General features: G+C 42.3%; 1 protein-coding gene across 5 annotated transcripts; it reads left to right on the top strand.

Annotated features, from left to right (window-relative positions):
- Positions 1–402: 402 nt before the first annotated feature.
- ap1b1 (adaptor related protein complex 1 subunit beta 1) lies at positions 403–20546 on the top strand. 5 transcript variants are annotated; one of them, XM_086174410.1, is made up of 24 exons: positions 403–481; positions 2242–2302; positions 3394–3499; positions 3600–3735; positions 4038–4283; positions 4384–4574; positions 4714–4935; positions 5039–5159; positions 5286–5381; positions 5728–5843; positions 6356–6521; positions 7296–7394; positions 8592–8851; positions 8976–9183; positions 9312–9332; positions 9545–9631; positions 10149–10178; positions 10275–10412; positions 10516–10661; positions 10747–10876; positions 13462–13546; positions 14319–14405; positions 14976–15130; positions 19123–20546. In XM_086174410.1, the coding sequence occupies exons 2-24, from the start codon at positions 2266–2268 to the stop codon at positions 19195–19197; spliced, it is 2958 nt and encodes a 985-aa protein (XP_086030536.1). In that variant the 5' UTR covers positions 403–481; positions 2242–2265; the 3' UTR covers positions 19198–20546. The 5 variants fall into 5 exon arrangements, with proteins under 5 accessions (XP_086030536.1, XP_086030539.1, XP_086030535.1 ...); XM_086174409.1 differs by lacking the exon at positions 403–481 and adding an exon at positions 580–766; XM_086174411.1 differs by lacking the exons at positions 403–481; positions 9545–9631 and adding an exon at positions 582–766.
- The last annotated feature ends 431 nt before the right edge of the window (positions 20547–20977 follow it).

The raw sequence follows: 20977 nt of genomic DNA, 5'->3' as shown, positions 1-20977 counted from the left end.
GACATTATGAAAATTGTATGTATGAAATAGCAATACTGCAATATTTCACTTCATTTTTTTTTCGAGAGTTGAAAAAAACACTATAAAGTCATTCTTGTAATAAACCATTTCCTTTGAATTCCATGAAATAAGTGAATGAGTGAATTATTTTCTTTTGGCAACCTGCGCAGACTTGAGGCCTCGTTGTTTTAAAGTTGATCATGTTGTACGCGACAGCTATATTGCGGTAATATTTATTAGACCCTCCTACGCCCTCAGCATGCAGCCTCTCCTAATCAGTACTGGTAAATAACAAATTTTTGGGTGGAAATGCGGAGATATTATTTTAATTTTAATTTTTCATTGCCTGACGATCGGGAACAAGGTGTTCGCCCGAGGGCTGACGTTGCTCGTCCACTGGCGCTGCTCCGTGGAAAAGACGGAAGTAAATGAAGTGGGAGGGGGGACGAAGGCCATCGCAGCTCCTGCTACGCCTGTCACGGTAAGATGTTCGCGGAGGTTTTCTCGCCGAATTTATCACGAGTCTAATTTTAACCCCCAGAATGTAAGCTAATTCGCCGTGTGAGGCCGTTAGATTAAGAGCTTAACTATCCCGGCAAAGGCTTTCTTAAGCCCTCCGCTCAGAAGGTCATGTCTCAGCTGTGCTAAGGGGGGAGAGCAGGCTGTTAGCCGACACTGACAGTCGTCCCGCATCAGCTGCTAGCCTATTAGCAACAGTTTCATTCATTTCACTGCCAACATGCAGGAATGGGCGAATCAATTATGCGTGAGTAAAAAATATCAGGCCGCCTCAAGAATGAGCAGAATATAATACATCGAACGGACTTTTCGTTATCGCAGCTAGTTTTAAAGAAGCCGAGGCTTAGTGTGCTGTCTGCCGACTTGCTATGCTACCGTAGCAGCCCCTTGCTAATCGGCTAACAGAACCCGTTTCTTGTGGCCAAATTAGCTCTTATTTACAGTTAGCGCCACTTTGCGCTCTGCTAGCGTACACACGTAGTGAGGTGCAACTATAGCCTGTTAGCAGCCTCAATTGCGTCTCTGTTTACTCTCTGTTTCGGCTAAACTACTTGTCATTCGTGCCAACCATCGTGTTTGCCTCGTTTCTAGCACTTTGTATGGCGTTTGTCGCCACCAGAAGTCTTAAGTCTTAATGAAAAGTACAGTGTCTTATCTGTTAACTGACAACAGTTTGCCGTCATTCATTGAGCTGAAGTTTAAAATTGTAAGGCAGGCCTCTCCCGTAAAGTGCTGTTTATTTACTGGGAGCACGGTAATTTAAGATGATGGCTATTGTACCTGCCTTAGATTATGCCAATTTATGTCTGGATGATAAAAAGTACTTTGTTTATCAGCAGGCACAAAGCGATGTTAAGCTACATGTAGTTTTATATGTATCCCCCTATTCTATATGTCCCATAACAGACAACTGCAACATTAGATGGCGATCGATTTAGCCTAACAACTTGGCCTGCCTTGTGGTAAAAATTGCCTGTATTTCTATACTGTTTTAGTAAAAATATAGTCACTGTACTAATTTTCTGTTCTCAGCTGTGAGTAGTGCCGTTTCCAAGAACATTTCCAAAAACACGATTACTCCGTTTAAGCTTAATCCCCATGAAATAGGCATAAATCAACATAACATGAGCTTGTGTTTATGTACCAATTTCAGCAAAAACCATAATGTAGTGGATGTTTGGCTGAGCAGTTGTCAACTTGATTTTACTATATTTGCAGTCCTAAAAAAATCAACTTGGGCTTTTCTCAAGACAATTTATCACACTTCTTGGATGTGATTTTCTGTGCAATGATTATGTAATTTTCCATCACAAATGTAGCTTGGAGTTGATCTTGGCTGAATTATCTTTCAAAGATTGATTTCCTAGCGGGGAAACACTGTAAACTGAAGGCCGTCTCAGGGATATGATCGACTGATAGTGGAAATCATCAGCAGGAAATGTGTTGCAAGCCTAATGGAGAATTTAAAGTTGACTCAGTTAAAGAGATGATGCTGGCTGCATACATGCTGACTAAGATTTTTGCTCATGGGGGCCTCCTAAGTGGCTTCCTTTAGCAAAATCCACTGTTTTCTCATTTGATAGATTTCTGCCCAGAAGACAGGATGCCCCTTTATTTTCCTGTGCTTGCATTTCTCATATTTTCCTCCTCCCGCCACCCATGAAGCTCCCAAGTTTTTTGCTCGGGAAAAAGTTTGTCTCTCATTTTCATTTATTGTTTTAGGAGAACCGACAATTTGGATCCAAGATGACGGACTCCAAGTACTTCACCACAACCAAGAAAGGTCTGATTATTAATTCATTTGCTCATGCATGGGATTAATGAATGTACTTAACCATTGCTCTCCTCTGCATATTGTTTTAAAGGAACATGTATTTTGTTCTCCAGTCATCAGTAAAATGCTGCCATGATTAAGTGAATTACAGAACTGTGCTTCACACTGTTTGAACAGACCCTTTGGTGTTAATACTCTTTAAATCCCATACGGATATCATATCACATGTGAAAAGATTAAGAAAGGGGAGGGAATAACTAAGAAGAGAGGGTACCGCAGGCGAATGTCTTATAGCCAGACACTCAAGATGGTGTAATATTAGCTGTTAGCTGTAACTTTTTCAGCAATAACATAACTGCTGCCTGTCCTTTTTTTCTCACTTCTAATCATATTAGTACCATACTAGTTATACACGGGGCACAGAAAGGCCCCCATGCCTGCGAGGGTTTCCTCCGGATTCCCCGGTTTCCTCCCATAGTGCAGAAACATGCAGTAGACTAATTGGAAACTTCTTAACCCCACTGCACCCCTGACTACATGACTGGCAGAATAGACACTACATGAATGAATTTAAGACTTTTTATTTCATTGTGTCCTCCTCTTACTACTTCTTGTTTTTACACCACTTTGAAATGTGCTTTATAAATATATTTGTTGCTATTACTATTAAAAACAACACCAAAAACAAAGATCTGCTTTATATAGCGCACTAATGGAAAAAAACTGGATTTCATGTGACATTGCTGCAATTTGTCTGTGTTCTGTGCCAATCTTTGATGTAAGCGCAGTTGCACCAAACTGATTTCCAAGCAGATTGGTGAATGTGTTGACCTAGAGAGGGACATGTTATTTTTTGGGAGCAATCTATTGAACATAGTGGAGGAGGAAAAAATCAATTGTACTGTGTAGTAGATTTTGTTTGCCGCACAGGTCAGTGTAATATGAATTTCTCTGATACTGATATATAAAATAGACTACATATGAGCAACGTGCAGCAACAATTATTCCAAAAATCTAGCAAACCAGTTAAGTTAGTTCAATTGATTGTTTACGTTTTACTTGTGCTTTTGGAGAATCTCAAACTGATTTGTTGCATACAGGTGAGATTTTTGAGCTCAAGGCGGAGCTGAACAGTGATAAAAAAGAAAAGAAGAAGGAGGCTGTGAAGAAAGTAATTGCGTCTATGACAGTTGGAAAGGATGTCAGGTGAGCCAGTGGAATGCCAGAAACACCCTCATTGGAAATATGTAACTTGTGACCATTCATAGTGAATTTGTTGTCACGTGTTATTTTGTTCCTTGTCTAGCGCTTTGTTCCCAGATGTTGTGAACTGCATGCAGACAGACAACCTGGAGCTGAAAAAGCTGGTTTATCTCTACCTGATGAACTATGCTAAGAGTCAGCCTGACATGGCCATAATGGCTGTTAACACCTTTGTCAAGGTAAATGATTCTTAAACAGTGGTAAACAGCCTGTTGCATGACTAGCAAACAAATCTGCTTGATGTTGTGAATTTACAGTGAATGCATCCAAACCCAAGCATTAGGAGGTCTTTGAGACACAACACATTTATTTAATGAATGCTAATGCCCCGGAACATTAAGCAGTTTCTTAAAACTTTCACATAAACAAAACCATCGGAATGAAATAGAATCCCAATTATCTGCAAATGAGACAGTTTATGGCCCTTGAATAAATGAAAATTGAGAGTGATTTCCATGTTAACTCTATAACACTCAATCAGGATTGTGAAGACCCAAACCCCCTCATCCGGGCCTTGGCTGTTCGTACGATGGGTTGCATCCGTGTGGACAAGATCACAGAGTACCTCTGTGAGCCACTGAGGAAATGCTTGAAGGATGAGGACCCCTATGTGAGGAAGACAGCTGCTGTATGTGTTGCAAAGCTTCATGATATCAACGCACAATTGGTGGAGGATCAGGGCTTCCTGGATACTTTAAAAGACCTCATATCTGACTCCAATCCCATGGTATGATTCCATCAGGAAGCGTTTACTTCTCAACTCTGCCTTTGTCTGAGAAACCAAGGGGCTACTACTTATTCCGTTCAACTCTTTGCTTCATTTGTAGGTGGTTGCAAATGCAGTGGCAGCACTGTCTGAGATAGCAGAGTCTCACCCCAACAGCAATCTCCTGGACCTGAACCCTCAGACCATTAACAAGTTGTTGACAGCCCTGAATGAGTGTACAGAGTGGGGACAGATCTTCATTCTCGACTGCCTGGCCAATTACACCCCTCGGGATGACCGCGAGTCCCAAAGGTGAGCGACTGGGCAAGGAAGCCATTCCTGATCTCATTGAAATTCTCTGTGTTTCATATTTTCACAAACAACATATTGTGTTTTACTCTGATACCCCTCACCCCCCTTTCCCTTTTGTTACTCTCCTCACATCTGTTAGCATTTGTGAGCGCGTCACCCCACGGCTCTCACATGCCAACTCTGCAGTGGTGTTGTCTGCGGTAAAAGTGCTTATGAAGTTCATGGAGATGCTACCTAAAGATTTGGACTATTATGGCACCTTGCTGAAGAAGCTGGCCCCTCCGCTTGTAACTCTGCTTTCTGCTGAGCCGGAATTGCAATATGTAGCACTTAGAAACATAAATCTCATCGTCCAGAGACGGTTAGTCGGATGACCACCTCGAGTGATTTCATTGCTTGGCTTTTTATTTTGTTGATTCTGTAATACTTTTTGGTGGACTTAATGACTTGTTCGTTGATTTCAGCCCTGAGATCCTCAAACACGAGATGAAGGTTTTTTTTGTGAAGTACAATGATCCAATCTATGTCAAACTAGAGAAGCTGGACATCATGATTCGATTAGCATCTCAAGCTAACATTGCCCAGGTATTTTATACATACACCATTTCGAAAAATCCTTTTCTTGAGAATTCTAGAGACATCTTTTTGAAGTAATGGATGTTGTTCATGAAATATAACCGAACGTGGCTCTGTCCATCTGTCCTGCTGCAGGTGCTGGCAGAGCTGAAGGAATACGCCACTGAAGTGGACGTGGACTTTGTCCGCAAGGCTGTCAGAGCCATTGGCCGCTGTGCCATCAAAGTAGAGGTAAGCAGAGGTTATGTAGTACTTGAAAAGGATGCTCTGTTTGTAAAACCTTGGTATCAGCCCTGTGTTTGAATAGAAGCAGTTTCATCATACTGTTACACAAACCAGAGGGATTCTAAGCTGTAAAAGGCTGCTCCTCTGGCCGAGTCATATATTTTTAATTAGCCCAACTTGTCCATGCAACCTAACATGCTCATTAAATGTTGGGTATTTGTAAAGCATTAACTAGAAGAGTATTTACTGTTATACTGTGGTGCATTTATTGAATGTTTTATTGTAGACTGCTTTGTAACTTGTTCTGAAGGGTGAATAACGACGACAAACAATATTTCCCCTCCATCCTTAGCAATCAGCAGAGCGTTGTGTCAGCACACTGCTCGACCTCATCCAAACTAAGGTCAATTATGTGGTGCAGGAGGCCATTGTGGTCATCAAGGATATCTTCCGTAAATATCCCAACAAGTATGTTTCCTTGTCGACATCAGCGTACACTTGATTGATTCAGTCAGTGCGGTACTTCAACATTTGTCCCAGTTTATTCATTGATGGCTGTTGTTTTGATTAAATATTTTCAATTCTATAGGGCTGAGCTATAATAACTCCTTACCTTTGTCTGGTTTTAAAGACAATGATATAGGAAAAATGTCCACATTACAATAGTCAGTTGATATTAGAGTTTCTTATTAAATATTGTTGACAGAGAAAACACGACTATGCCTTTTTACCGAACAGTTGAGACTGTTTTCTAATTAAAACTAGAAGAATCAAATATGAAGATACCATCACAAAGGAATTTTATCTTATAATCAACCTCAAAAGACATAAAATAACCCAGGCACACACAGTGCCCTGTTTTGATTGCATCTTTTCATGTCAGCCAAACATGCAGCTGTAGATAAATTACAGTATTTTTTTTTTTTTTTTTTTTGGTTGGCTTATTTACTGGCTTGCTTTTTTTGTGTGCTGGTTCCAAGGTATGAGAGTGTGATCGCCACTTTGTGTGAAAACCTGGATTCCCTGGATGAGCCAGAAGCACGTGCAGCCATGATCTGGATAGTGGGAGAATATGCTGAGCGCATTGACAATGCTGATGAACTGCTGGAGAGCTTTTTGGAGGGTTTCCACGATGAAAGCACTCAGGTGTGTTGAGGGATGTGGCATCTGTTTTTTGGGCGCCAGGGGAATCAAGGGTAGATGTGTCCTTCTTAGTCATTGAGACATTATCCCGCCTTGTACCCAGTGACAGCTGGGATTGGCTCTCGGCCCACTGTGACACTGAGTGCAGGATAAGTATTAGTTATAGACTTGGAAATGAATGAAAAATAAGCTTATTATGCCATATGCTAATACCAGAAAGGCTTTGTGGAAATTATTAGGGAAATTAAGCGTGTTTAAATATTCACACCTTGGTAATTGAAATATTCCAGTACAACTTGGAGACTGCATTTAATCCTTTCATTGTTTGGAGACCATTTGTAAAGCAGGAAGACCCTATTCTGTGGAGCGTTCATTGTGAAATTACACAGGTTTACTTGCACAGACATCACCACATATCGAGTATGCAAATTTTAATAATGCTGCCTTTGTCTGATTTTTATGGTAATATCTTGGGAGAGAATTTAATAGACCACAAGGAATATTCCCTTTTGTGCCCCGAGTTGGAAACAAGAGACCACTTGCAATTATAGGAGTGGTGGCATTTGAAGGAAAGCTCTCATTAATCCCTTTTTAAAAGTAATATGTGTTTAAATCTTATTTAATTGAAGTTTTTCTGGCGGTTCAGCACAGTAAGCTGCTATCAGATTAGGCAATGACTCCCTGTTCCTTTGTTAGTGTTTGATCCAATTGGACTTAAATTAGCCAAAGGTGGTAATAATAAGTATTTGTGAAAAACCATCTACACTCTGTGCCTAGGTTCAGCTGCAACTTCTAACCGCAATAGTCAAGCTGTTCCTGAAAAAGCCAACTGAGACCCAGGAGCTGGTGCAGCAGGTGTTAAGCCTGGCAACACAGGTGAGTGAGAGGACTGTCTTGGTGGATGCATGTTGATCTGTATACTGGGAGACATTGAATGTGCCCAGCTGTCCAGTCCCAACAACAAACCAGCTTTTAAGGAGAACCACACCCTCTACTTTAGCAGTAATTAAGTTGTGAAATAGATTTCTGGACCTGTCAAACAACTCTTTTAATTCAGTTAACAAGGAAGTATATTAAGCTAAAAGTAATATGAATACCCATATAAAATCAAACATGCCAGATTTTCTCCATGTAAGCTTCTTCAGCAAATCTAAGAAAACAGCTTTTGAAAAATATAAATTGTTGAGAGTGGTGTATAATACACATCATTTTAACTGGTCTAGAATTCTATAGATCCTTTGCTATGCTATGTAGCTATGCATAAGCTTAGAGCCTATTTTTTAGATTTGTCCCTCATATTTCCCCCATTGCAATTGTAATTGTCAAAATCTTTGACCTATATGAACACAACTGATTTTTCTTTTTTAGTAATTACAGACTAACTTGTTTTGCCACTGATACAGACAAATGAGAATTTATTCCATGCTTCTCATACATAGTGTCAAAAAGATGTCATGTTTTTGACATTGATGTAAAAACTGAAGATTATTACATTTGCAGTAGATGGGCAGACACATTTTCCTTCACTAGAAAGATAGCAAGTAAGAAAGAATGTTACTTTTAACTGAAAGGGCTTTATTATGTTTTGTCCAGAGCAGTAACTCCGTGGTCTGCACTGTCGCCTCTTAGATTATAATCCCAATGGGGGCAGTGCTGAGCTCTGTGGAGTTTCTATGTTTTCCCCATGCTTTTGTCAGAGTCCTCTGGGAGCTCTTGTTTTCTCCACAATCAAAGCAGTTACCCTGTCGATGCCACCTACAATGGGACGGAAGGTCATCTCCATGCAATTTGTGAAGGCAACCGCTGCTCACGACGGATTGCCTAAATGCGCTGGATGAATTTCACCAAACAAGCCATGCATGCGCGTGTGTGTATGTGTGACAGATGGGATACCAAATTGAAACTGACCATAAAATGTACTGACAGGTCGCTCCCAGTATCATCCAGGTCTCGGCACTGTGGCTAAGTCATGTTCTGATGTGTTCGAATCGCAGCCCGGTTATGAATCAAACATAGCAAAGATCAATACATCAGTCTGATGCCTCCTTTTTATCTATTTATTTTTCTTTGCAGGATTCTGATAATCCAGACCTGAGGGACCGTGGCTACATCTACTGGCGTCTGCTTTCCACAGACCCCGTGGCCGCCAAGGAGGTGGTTCTGGCTGAAAAGCCTCTGATCTCCGAAGAGACGGATTTGATCGAGCCCACTCTGCTGGAGGAGCTCATCTGCCACATTGGTACGCTGGCCTCTGTCTACCATAAGCCGCCCAGCGCCTTTGTGGAGGGCAGCCGTGGTGTTCAGCACAAGAGGCTCCCCGGCAGTGCTGGATCGTGAGTCATTTGAATTATTTGTTCTGAAACTGCAGCTAAAGAAGAACGTGCATACCGAATGGCTTCATTTTCCCGACTCTGACGACATGTCAGTAATACAATTTTTCTTAATTTCCAAATACAGTGGCGAGAGCATTGAGAGTCCCGACACAAGTTCTGCTGCTGGAGTCACTGAGGCGCCTCCGGCTGTCATCCCGTCCCAGGGGGATCTTCTTGGGGATCTGCTCAATCTGGACCTCACTCCTCCGACCACAACTGGACCAGCGCCGCCACCCTCTTCTGGAATGCAGATGGGGGCTATGGATCTTCTTGGCGGAGGATTGGATAGCCTGGTAAGCCTTCGAGATAACTGTAATGTACTTTTACTCTAATAACCGTCTTTTTATCTATTTATTTCTTTTGTTTTTTTTCGTGTGACAATAGTTTGTTTTCCCTTCTTTACTGAATGCTGCTCCTGCAGATGGGGGATGAGTCTGAGCCGGTAACTATATGGCGGGCACAACTGTTATATACCATATCAGACCGTTACATTTATTTTTTTCCACATTTGATTTTTATTTCCTCTCTTTCTAATACAGAATTTATTTCGTCAGTTTTCATTTCATGATTTGACAGAGACCATCCCAGTCGATCCTGTAGTCTCATTTCTTGTTTCACCTCTGCACTGTGCAATGTGTTTCGTCTTTCAATCAGCCATCCATCCCCATGCGGACGGACACTCCTCAGTCACCACTTCCCCCACATCAGTCCCCATCGCCCCCTGATTACAGCCCCACTGAGGTCGGACCGCTGGGTCATACTATTGCCAATAAAAACTAGCACCAGCATAGAAGCAACCCCTGCTGTACCACTGTGGCCTTTAAATAACCAAACCCGAAAGTTGATCTCTGCCTGTTTTTTCTCGTCTTGCTACATTTTTCGCCTCTCAATTTAGATGCAATTTATGTCATAAATACATTGTAGTTTTGTATCGTTGCTGACGCTAGCGTATTTTTTGCATGAACAGCAACATTTGTGAAATGTCTTGTAGCCAAACATCTGCTGCCTCTTTAGACTTGCGTGTACGATGAAAGATTTTTTTTTCCCCATAAGGATATAGGTTAAAACACATTCTGTCTCCTTCCTGAACCCTAGATGTGTCACTATTTGCAGAATCCTATTCCTATTCCCTCTGAGTCCTCGTCATCCTCAAACCACCTGGCTCATAATTGAGTGTTAATGAATGAATATTGAACACATGTCAGCAATGTCAAAAATTAGTCATTTGAATTTGTTGTGCCTCCTCCTGTACACACAGCTCGGGGGCGACCTGGGAGGAAGTTCTGCTGTGAGTATTTTTGTTGTCTGGCTATGATTATTTAAAAAAAAATTGTAACCCTGTTTTAAATTCAGTGTGTTTAATCTGTTGTTTTCTGACCAACAGTTGCCTGCTGGCTTTGGCGCTCCAGCAGCCGCAGCACCAGCTTCTTTCACTCCCCCTGTAAGCGGTGGTCTGGATGACTTGTTTGACCTTGGGGGAGGAGTTGGTATGCCGATGGGAGCCTATATACCCCCTAAAACGGTGAGTCTTGATAAAAACTAAAGCTCTTACGTGCACTGTGAAATGGTGTAGCACAATCAGGCTTCTAAGAAATCAAGCTGACCCCTTCTTGTTATTTCTAAAGCTTTGGCTTCCAGCCATGAAGGCCAAGGGTCTCGAGATAACAGGGACTTTTGGCCGCCGTGCCGGCGTCGTTCAAATGGAGATGACCCTCACAAATAAAGCGATGAGTGTGATGACCGACTTTGCCATCCAGTTTAACAGGAACAGGTGAGCGCTTTGAAACAGCCGCGTGCTGTGGATTTGTCAGTTTTCACATCCCGTTAACTCCCTCTGCTGTCCTGCTCTCCCCCAGCTTTGGTTTAGCTCCTGCCGGACCACTGCAGGTTCTCACTCCTCTTAGCCCAAACCAGAGCATCGAAGTGGCCCTTCCTCTCAATACTGTGGGACCCGTCATGAAGATGGAGCCATTGAATAACCTGCAGGTGACTTGAAATATATATTTTAGTGTACCACCATGTTCTTTGAATAATATCTCCTGGCTTCATTTGAGAGAATCTTCCTCCTGACTTTGTCACTGCTATCTCAAATCACACTGCCATAGAGTTCATTTTTAAGTATATCCTTTTCAAAACCTTTACAGAGATGGTTAGTTGCGATTAAAGAGCAGCAGCCCGTGGTTCTTTTAGCTGTTCCTATTAGCAGACGGGGGCTGCTGCGACTAGAGGGACACGGCAGTAAAGTCAGCCATTAGTGGTCGCGCAACACATGGTTACATTCTGTTTCTATTAGTCAGTTTCCCTTTTTAGCCGTTCTATTCTGCTGCATTGAGATTCCACTTTAAAAGGGTAAGACAAATCATTTGCATCATTAGATATTCTGTTTTTGAGAGGGTCTGACCTATTTTTGGTTCCTAATGGAAGGTAATGTTGCGGAACATTTATTCGGAGTGCCCTTTAAACCCCAGAAGTTACTGCACACTTCTGCTGTCCCTGAAACCGTTTTAATCAAAAAATAATCAGGTTTAAGAGGCCAGCCTTTCAATATATTGGAGCAAGGAACACTGACTTCTCATGACACAGCAACACAAGTGTGAGATGGTGCATTTCTGTGTTTTACTGTTCATTAAATTGGGTATGAAATTTTAATTCGGTACAAAGGCAGTTTATACAGTGGTTTAAGGAATGATAAGCGCACAACTATATGGCACCTAGCTGTCTAGGCCTTGTTTAGGTGTTGTGAATGTGGAGAGAGAAAAAGCATTGAACACAGACACTGACAGCTTGCCTGCCAGTCCTAAGAATTCGGTCCGCCACTTTGTCAGCTGCTGGAATTCGACCCTTTTCACTCGTATGTATGTCTTAGCAAGTCCTGACCTGGGAGCTTGACTCCAATGGGTGCGTTCAAAGTGTATGAAACAGACCACTTGTCATGGTAGTATCACTCAAAGATAGTTCCAATCAATGAGACTGAGACCATGCACATCCAGACCTTTTTTTGCCATGCATGGGTCGCATAGTGATTTTGTCAACGCCAAATCATCCGTCACACTTGGTCAGCCTCCGTTCATTTGGAATACATGCTTGGAAAGAATCCCTTCTGACCGCTAATCTGACACTGTATCCCGAAATAAGACATCAAAAAGAAAAGTGAGTGTTAGTCATGCAAAGCCCTCATCCCTCTGGGTTAGTATACAGTGCAAGAAGGAAAGAGTCAGGAAGGAAGACCACCCACTTCTCTGTACAGAATAAAAAAAATAATAAAAAAAACTGCAAAAGCCGTTACTAAAGTGATTGCTTTAGTGACGGAGCTCAGAGGTTCTCGGGTCACCACTTTGCTGACAAGCACGCATTTTTACATCAGTGGCACTTTATGTTAAAATACTTACTCTGCAATTAGCCAAGTTTTTCGAGTAATTTTCTCCAACATTCTGACTTTTCTGACAAAAGACTCCTCATTACAATATCACAGCTGCTGTGTACGATAGCAATACATGGTAACATTTTGCCCAGCATGATGCCCATTTACTTTTCACACTGGCTGCCCTTTTGCTCTTTAACGTCCTCTTAACAGTTTGGCATGCCTGTCAGTGAGGCACTGCCAAGTTGGATTCATCTGATGCCTTGGTTTAGAAGGTGTATTAAGTCGTACAAATAAGATTTGTGGATACCTGACATCTTGCACTTTGTGCTTTTACTACATGCTGTCAGTTGAGTTTTACACCGTGAAAGCAACAGCAGGAGAGAGGACAGGGCTGATGCTGACCCAATGTGAAGAAGCGACTTTTGATTAACCAGTCGCCAGTCTTGAAATATTCTATGAGGGGACCATTGAGATTAGAATCATACGTTGTAAAAATAGTCAAAACGTTTTTGCAAATGTCAACAGTTTTTTTATTGTCCATGCTAGCTGTGTTACTGGCTATCCTGCATTGCGCCCTGCAATAAAATGCCCTAATGAATTATTCAGGAGCCATTATTCCGCGTCCTCTGGCTGAACTCACTGTCCTTCTCTCAGCACTTCTTTCTTTAGTAGCCTGATCAATATCACTGCTATTTCTGCCGCCACTTGTTACTCCAGCCGCTCGGAGTACACCCCAGTTGTTCTCGTGTTTCATCCAGCATTGTGCCTTTTTTTCCCATCATAGCTTAAAGATCCCAAATGCTGGGAACTCTTAAACTATAGACTCGCTTCTTTTTTTTCGCCTACTCCATTTTAAGTATATATGTCCCTAATCTAATGTGCACTGTTGTGCATGTTTGTAGACCAACTTAAATCTCCCAGTATTGTGGAACAAATGAATTGTATTCATTGCTAAATAGAGCCTTTCGGTAGGATCCAGCCTAATAGGAGATCAGTGAAGGCCATGTCTACTTGTGATGATATTGTTGCATGCATCCTTGTTTTTGCAATGGAAATTTCGCAAAGGCCTCCAGTGTAGTAAACAACACACGTAAATGACCTGTGCCCATCCTTGAAAGGCACTTGAAAAGTAATTACCCATGTATCCCCCCCACCCCCCCCATTTCGACATCCCGCCCCCCTCTTCACCCCCTCATCATTCTCACAGGTGGCTGTGAAGAACAACATTGATGTGTTCTACTTCAGCTGCCAGTATCCAATCAGCATGTTGTTCGTCGAGGACGGGAAGATGGGTAAATGTATTCGCCACACTTCTTACTCAGATAGCCAGAAATCCGTCTGACGTCAACAGCGCGCACATCAGTCTTGCGTCTTTTTGGAGAGAGGTTGGAGAGCTGCTGTTCTGAGTGTAGCATTAAGTAGCGTATGACGCTGATGTGAATCTGTGTCTGCACCTGGATTGTTAAACAGTTCCTTTTTTTGTTTTTACTCTCTTAAAATGTAGCTCCTTTTGCACAAACCCCTAGCCAATATGTTGGGGGGGGAGAGAGGCCAGACATTGAGGAGTGCTGTGCTCTCACAAAAAATACAATTTCCATATAATTTACATTTTGTTTTCGTCTCCAGTAGGAATAACATTTCCTCAGCAGCAGATGGTTTTATTTTGCCCTGGTTGCAGTGTAAACATTAATACACCCCCTTCGCGTAAAAGCATTGGATAAAGCAAATCTGCGACAAACTGTTAAAGGCTCAGGCGGGGTTGTTTTGACATTTATGTACATACATACAGCGCGGTTGCATAAAGCCTCAATGATTTCAAGTTTGCAAAGCACAGCTGAAACCGGGGGGCTTTTGGCAACATTATTTCCTTGGAAGTGTCCTGAGGGGGCAAACCGCAGGACAGCCACTAGGGGCTGTTAGACAGTGCTTCATATATTCAAATATATGTTTCTGACAGCATCATGTAACGTTTCCTTCTCTAAGTCTGATTGTTATTTCAGTAATAGAGATATTCTAGTTTTTGTTCTGTGTTTGGACTCGTCCCTGAAATGTGTCTATTCACAGAGCGGCAGGTGTTCCTCGCCACATGGAAGGACATTCCCAATGATAATGAGTCCCAGTTTCAGATCAAAGACTGCCATCTCAACTCAGGTGAGACTGACAGAACATTGCAGCTTCATCCTCCCGCATCAGCAGTGAGAGCTTGTCAGAGATGCTAGTGATAAATTCAGACTCCATAATGAAGATGCCTTTTGTTTTGTTTTTTTCTCTCATAATGAGAATCTAATCATTTTCAGTCATTGTCTGTTTATGTGCGATAATGTAGTTTTACCCAAAGTGTGAGAGCAGCGAGGCTGGAAAACAATTTCTAATGACAGCTGAATGAAGAGTTTCCCCACCTAGATTGAATTTCCTCCTCCGGAGCAAAGACTGAGGGTTTCACATCCTCTCTCTGCATATTAGCAAGGCTGAGCACGAGGAGAAAAATAGATCATTAATTAGTAACTGTATTTGTTTTTCTTTCTGCGTATTTAATAGATAAATGAAACAGAAATCAGGTATGGCCTGGTACTTTTAATACATTTCAGAAGACACCTGAAAAGTTTGGCAGAAGCCAGTGACTGAGTTTACATGTTAAATCATTTGCCCCCACAAACCAGTTAATGGTTTTGTAGGTAATGTGACACTCTCTCTCTCTGGCTCTCGCTCTCTCTCCATTAGATGCAGCGTCAAACAAACTGCAGGGCAGTAATATTTTCACCATAGCGAAGAGAACAGTAGAGGGCCAGGACATGCTGTATCAGTCCATAAAACTCACCAACGGCATTTGGGTTCTGGCTGAGCTGAGGGTGCAAGCAGGGAACCCCAACTACACGGTGAGTGTCAGGGGATCTTGTGAGTTCGTGTGAGCAATGCACTGATGCCTTATTATTATTCCATTGTGACAGTAGACCTCCTCAAAGCCACGGCAAAGGAACCCCCCCCACCACCTTGAAAATGGGCCATTTCCCTCCAGAATCCCCCCCCAAGGTTATGGATTTATTGTCACCATCCCACTCAACCAGGCTTGTTGTGGGCCTTAGCACTGTCTCTACATTCCTGGAGGCAGGTCATGAATAAATATTGGTCCCTGTGTTCAGACGCTCACTGGGCTCACAGTTACTACATTGTGATGTGAAGCAGGAACAGCAGATATATATATATATATATATATATATATATGTATAGTTCATTTTTTATACAATTTCCTGAATGGCTGGGGGGGGACTAATACGCTACTAAATATAACTAACTTCTTAAAGGACAGCAGAACAGAGTTTTCTAAGATCTGCACCCTGTAATCAGATTTGAGACTAAATTGACGTGCCAGATCCACGTAGAAGAGGAAGAGCTTTCCCAACCAACATCAATGCGATCGATACTAATGTAAAATAATGAAATAAGTGTCCGAGTGGTGCATCTGGGCAAGGTCTTCTCTCACTGTGATAACAGCCTCAGCTGTTCATATCCAAATCGTGCCTATGCACCTTATCGGTGGTTTCATACGGATGATGGCCCGTGCATTGTGCATGTCCATGCTGGCTGTTACCAAAGATGCTGTGGTCTAAAAATGAAATTGTCAATCTCAAGAAGAGAGAATCCAAGATTCAGCTCTTGGGCATCCATTCTTTTCACAAACTCCTCTGTAAAAAGCCCGCTGCTTGTTTTACCGCGGCGCACTTCTGTACGTTGTCATCACCTACCGGTACGGGTTCCGGTCACTTTTAGATCTGAGCTGCTCTCGTCTGCGCGGTGCGGTCAGAATTCACACGGGATGACAGGTTTTATCCTGTTGTGTGGGAAGGTGGAGCAGGATGGAGCTCCGTAGCCACCAGCTGAACACACTTCTGAGGCCTTCCATCAGTGCATGAATATGTTTAGCAAGTTGGCACCTTGCATAACTGTGTGCGTGTGTGCGTGCGTGTGCCTTTACTGCTTAGCCAAGTACAAATGTATGCATTAAAACCCGCCTCCAGTTATGATTTAGGCTCAAATGTATTTATTTAAAAAAAAAAAAAACGGAACTCTGAAAGGTGGGTTATTGAGATTTATTTGCTGTAATTAATAATCAGGGAGAGAGAGTGTGTCTGTTTTGTGTGTGAGTGTGTGTGTGTGTGTCTGCTTTTTGATGTTGGGTGTCAAAGCTTGTCATGGTCTCCCAACACTTGATGGATTTTGTTTGGCTGGAAATTTCGCCTGACTTGTCGAGGATGATGACCTTGATGTGACTCGGCTCCCTGTGCGTCACTCAGCTTTTGCTCCCGGATCACGTTTTTTATTCATAAGATGGCACTAACTGTCGTTTTGTTTTCTCCCGTCTAGACTTGTCGATTTGTCAGTCACCCATATTGCCTTTTCAATCTTCCCCATCGAGAAGCGCTGTGCGTTTTTTTTTTTTTTATTATTGACTAAGTGAAAGTGAAAAAAGGGACGGTTAATTAATATTTTCAGTTTGAGGCGGTGTTGCCCCCCCCCCCCCCCCCCCGTGGCAGTGCAATATCTTTCCTCCTTCCTCACCCAATTTCATTTACTTTCCCCTCCTTCCATTTATGCTTTAACCCCATTAGTACACTTCTCAGCCATATCTATGTACTGCTTGTCTTGGAAATGCAAACACACTCGTACTTCCTGCTGCTGCTTTACTATCCTCTAATGATCCTTACAAAGGGTGCACAGGTGAATGATGCCCGGTGTATACATTACCTGTCGGTGCTGCCAGCTGCTCCCCGCGCTCGCTCTCTGCACACGCCGTATTCAAGCCAAGCTGCCCAGGCCGTTTACCCGAGGCTATTTTTAGATCTGAAGAAAAGTAAGGCCACGCCGTTTGTTTTCTGGAATCCACTGCGGTTTTTAGTATAAGATGTTCAGCCATTTAGATTATTCCGCCCTGAGCGGAGAGGGTTTTTTTTTTTTTTTTCTGTCCTTTGCCGTCACTTAAAGATAAATTAGCTCTTTTTTTTTTTTTTTTTTTTTGGATCTTTTTATATGCTTGATTGGCTTCAGCTCTCCCACGATGCCTTACCAACTACTCACAATGGTACAATATATTTTCACTCTATTGCTCAGTTTGGCTGTTTTGCATTTTTTAAAGGAATTAAACTCCAAGAGATAAAGCTGTCTATTAACATACATAATAGTGTGCAAATTAATTATCCCCGAAATGATAACAAAGGAACACTGACTTGTTTGAAAATGTGGCAGACACAGGGGAGTCTCTCTCCACACACACACACACACACGCGCACGCACGCACAAACATACATACAACCATACATACACTTTACAACTTGACTTGCTTTTTGTACTGAAAGTGTAACCAGATGTCACTGGTTTCTAGCATATCTTCCCACTATAGTTGGAATGATCTCAACCCAGCAGGTTGTTATGGCTCGTGTTCGCTATATTTATGATGTATACACCCACATATTTGTTTTTTGAGACGGCAGTTCAATATTCCCCTTGTAATTGAATATTTGCACACCGTGTGTGACTCCATGAACTAATGGTGATGGAGGGGGGAGGGGGATTTGCCGGTCAAGGGGTGGAGCAACTTCAGGTGGTGTGTGTTTGCTTGCATTGCCGTCCAACAAATGCCTATTGATATGTTGACCGCTACTTCAGTCATTGTGAGTTTTTAAGGACTGTATTTTCCAGAGCAAGAGGTGATTTTGTTGGTGTATTCTATGTTTAGTATCAAGTCTTTCAAATTGACTAAATGTCTTATTGCAGAGGGGTGTGTGTGTGTATGTGTGTGTTTTTGTTTTGAGGAAAGTGCATCTCTGCTAATTTCAGCCAGACCTTTCTGAGGCTGTGTGAAATCGTACATCTTCCCCCAGTTAGATATGCTGGGGGTCGAGGGGGTGTTCTGTGGACAGAGGCGATTTCCATAAAAGGATTTGATCTCCTCGAACGATTGATATGTTTTATCCTCAGGAAGAGCCACGAGTTTGTGGGTTTGGTTACTCTGAAATCACCATGGCATAATTAATCTACAGATGCGTCGTTTGTTTTGATTTTTTTTTTTGTTTGTTTTCCTTAAGTTGTTTCTTTTAAGTCTGCATTTTGTGTAAATGTATATGTCTGAATGCTATTCCTGAGTGTTGAGTAAGGCGCCTTCGATAAAATGTATTATTATTAAAAAACAAAACCGCAGAAAGCCGCGGGTCGTCATGCAAACCATTGTCTCACTTGACTTCCCCTGTTGTGTGAGGGTGACACACACACACACACACACACGACTGTCTCAGAAACTTAGAATATTGTGATAAAGTTCTTTATCATCTGCAATGCAATTAAAAAAACAAAAATTACTTTTTCATGATATTCTAATATTTGAGATAGGATTTTCGAGTTTTCTTAAGATGTAAGCCATAATCAGCAATATTAAAATAATAAAAGGCTTGCAACATTTCAGTTGATTTGTTATGAATCCAGAATGTATGACATTTTTGTTTTTGCAATTGCATTACAGAAGATAAAGAACCTTATCACAATATTCTAATTTTCTGAGACAGTCGTGTAAAAGACATTGTCGCTGTCTCACACAGCAAGTCAATATGAAATGAGCCGAATGACTGAAGTTGTTCATATTTTCAAAGAAGGCTTCTCAGACATGCACAGGACCCGGGATATATATATATATATATATATATATATACATATATACATATATACACACATATAAATATATTGCCCCAGCATGTCGAGCCATTGTCGTCCACCCTCAGCTGACAGTTATAAACCCCCTCCAATGATGCATCGTTAAAAGCCTTGCATCTTAACAGACGAGCCTGGATGTTAACCTCCCTCCCCATCTTTGCTCCGTCAGGTCTCACTGAAGTGCAGAGCTCCCGAGGTCTCCCAGTGTGTGTTCCAGAGCTACGAGGCGGTTCTGAAGAACTGAAGCGGAAACCCAGCGAGGGCCGTCAAGGACTCTGACCGCTTCTCTCGCCTTCCCACACACGACCCCATAGACCTTATCGCAACCTCATGCGGCGAACGAGACCCTTCTTGGGGAAATTTGATTTTTTTTTTTTTTTTTTTTTTTTTTTTAATGTCATCTGTCTCTTTTGATGGTTTGTTGTCGTTTCTGAGTTTTCGCAGACAAATTTTTCAATGGCTTTTTCGGATTAAGTTTCTTTTGTCACTTCCCTGGTTTTGTTTGTTTGTTTGTTTGTTTGTTTAGGTATCCGACTTGGGCGGCATTAGCTCCAGCTAAATTATTGCAATGGTCTCACTGAGAAGGTCCACCCATCCCTGCCTGAGTCACCCATGATAAACTTTGCGCTTTTTTTTCTGGAGTGGGAAACTGAGAATTCTTGTGACTTTTGTTTTTCTCTGCATGAGGCTCTTTAAATGATTATCCAGCCCCACTCCCAGCAAATTGTAGTTTATTTTTAGTATATACTATCATCAAATGAATCATAGTGGCTACCTTTTTTTTTTTTTTTTTTTTGAGGGGGGGGGGTTGAATGTTCATCTTAAATGCCTCATGGAAATGCTTCAATGCTCCCTATCCCTCCACTTGTGTGAAGCGAAAGATGGTGGCAAGAGAGAGAGAATCAGAAACACTGAAAACTGTATATTACTGTCTCGGTTGTTTTTCGTTTTTGCCCACGCAAGAGCGTCTGAAGGAGCCAAACCCTCCGCGGAGCCCCCGACGCGTGTCGGCGCGTCTCTTTTAATTTCAACATCAGTATCTTGTCAGTTTATCTACTGAGGCGGCAGATGTTCTCCGTCTGCTCACTTTCATAGTCATTCGCTTTCATTGTTTCGTTTGTTTGTAGAAGTGATAGTGAGCATCTGGCAAAACAGAGTGGGTTTCGGATGAGAAGGGGTTTGTTCGCGATGTTCTCCCCCTGCGTTTCCTCATCGCCGCTTTTTATGACGGCGACGCGCTTTTGAGATAAAGGCTGCGGATCAAGAACCCTAAATGATGTAACACCGAAGAGTACAAACACTCAGGACAGCGTTCGGTGTCCCTGTTCAGCTCTTACCCTGAAAACTCATCGAATTGGCACTGATGCCCTTTTCTTGGGTTCCGCCGGGGTTGCGTTCTTATGGCGGAGGTGGCCGTCTTTTTTTTTTTTTGTTTTCCCGAGTGCGTCTCCGTGTGGTGTCAGATGCTCTAGAATGCTGTTTAAAAACAAAACAAAAGAATCATATTTAATCAGGTGATTTTTGATTGACTTTGATTGTCTGTTCTGTGTACATTGTCCAGAAAAAAACCTATATTAAAAGTTGATAAATTCACCTGATGTCACTTTTTTCCACCCCAGGTGATGACTAACGAGTAAAAACAACACCACAGATTTATTTATATCTTTGGACTTGCGGTGTGTTGATGTGAATGTTTGTTCAGTTCGCAGTGGCCACATCACCAACGTCCCCCGACATCCGACATCAGCAGGCAGTGTGTTCACACACTGTATTAATAATCACCGCTGACCTTTCAGATGTTCCCGTACCGCCTCCCTCTTTTCTCTCTCTCTTTCTCTCTCCTGCGCCCCCGGACCGAGCAGCCTCCGGCTCTGCATACCGAGTCGGCATCCGCCGTGCCTCTCAACCTTGAGGGGTACGGAGGAGGGCGAAGCCCGGAGGGTTTATCTGCGGTCGAGTGCGTCTTTAACTTAAAGCTCCTCTTCTGAAACCAGTCTAAAGTCAAGATCCTTGGAAAGGCTTAA

This window comes from Fistularia commersonii, chromosome 26 (genome assembly GCF_037954325.1).
Source record: "Fistularia commersonii isolate RoL2024-O1a breed Wild chromosome 26, RoL_Fcom_v1.0, whole genome shotgun sequence".
Lineage (NCBI taxonomy): Eukaryota > Metazoa > Chordata > Actinopteri > Syngnathiformes > Fistulariidae > Fistularia > Fistularia commersonii.
The sequence above is the reverse complement of the archived record's forward strand: the minus strand, read 5'-3'. Positions and strand labels throughout refer to the sequence as shown.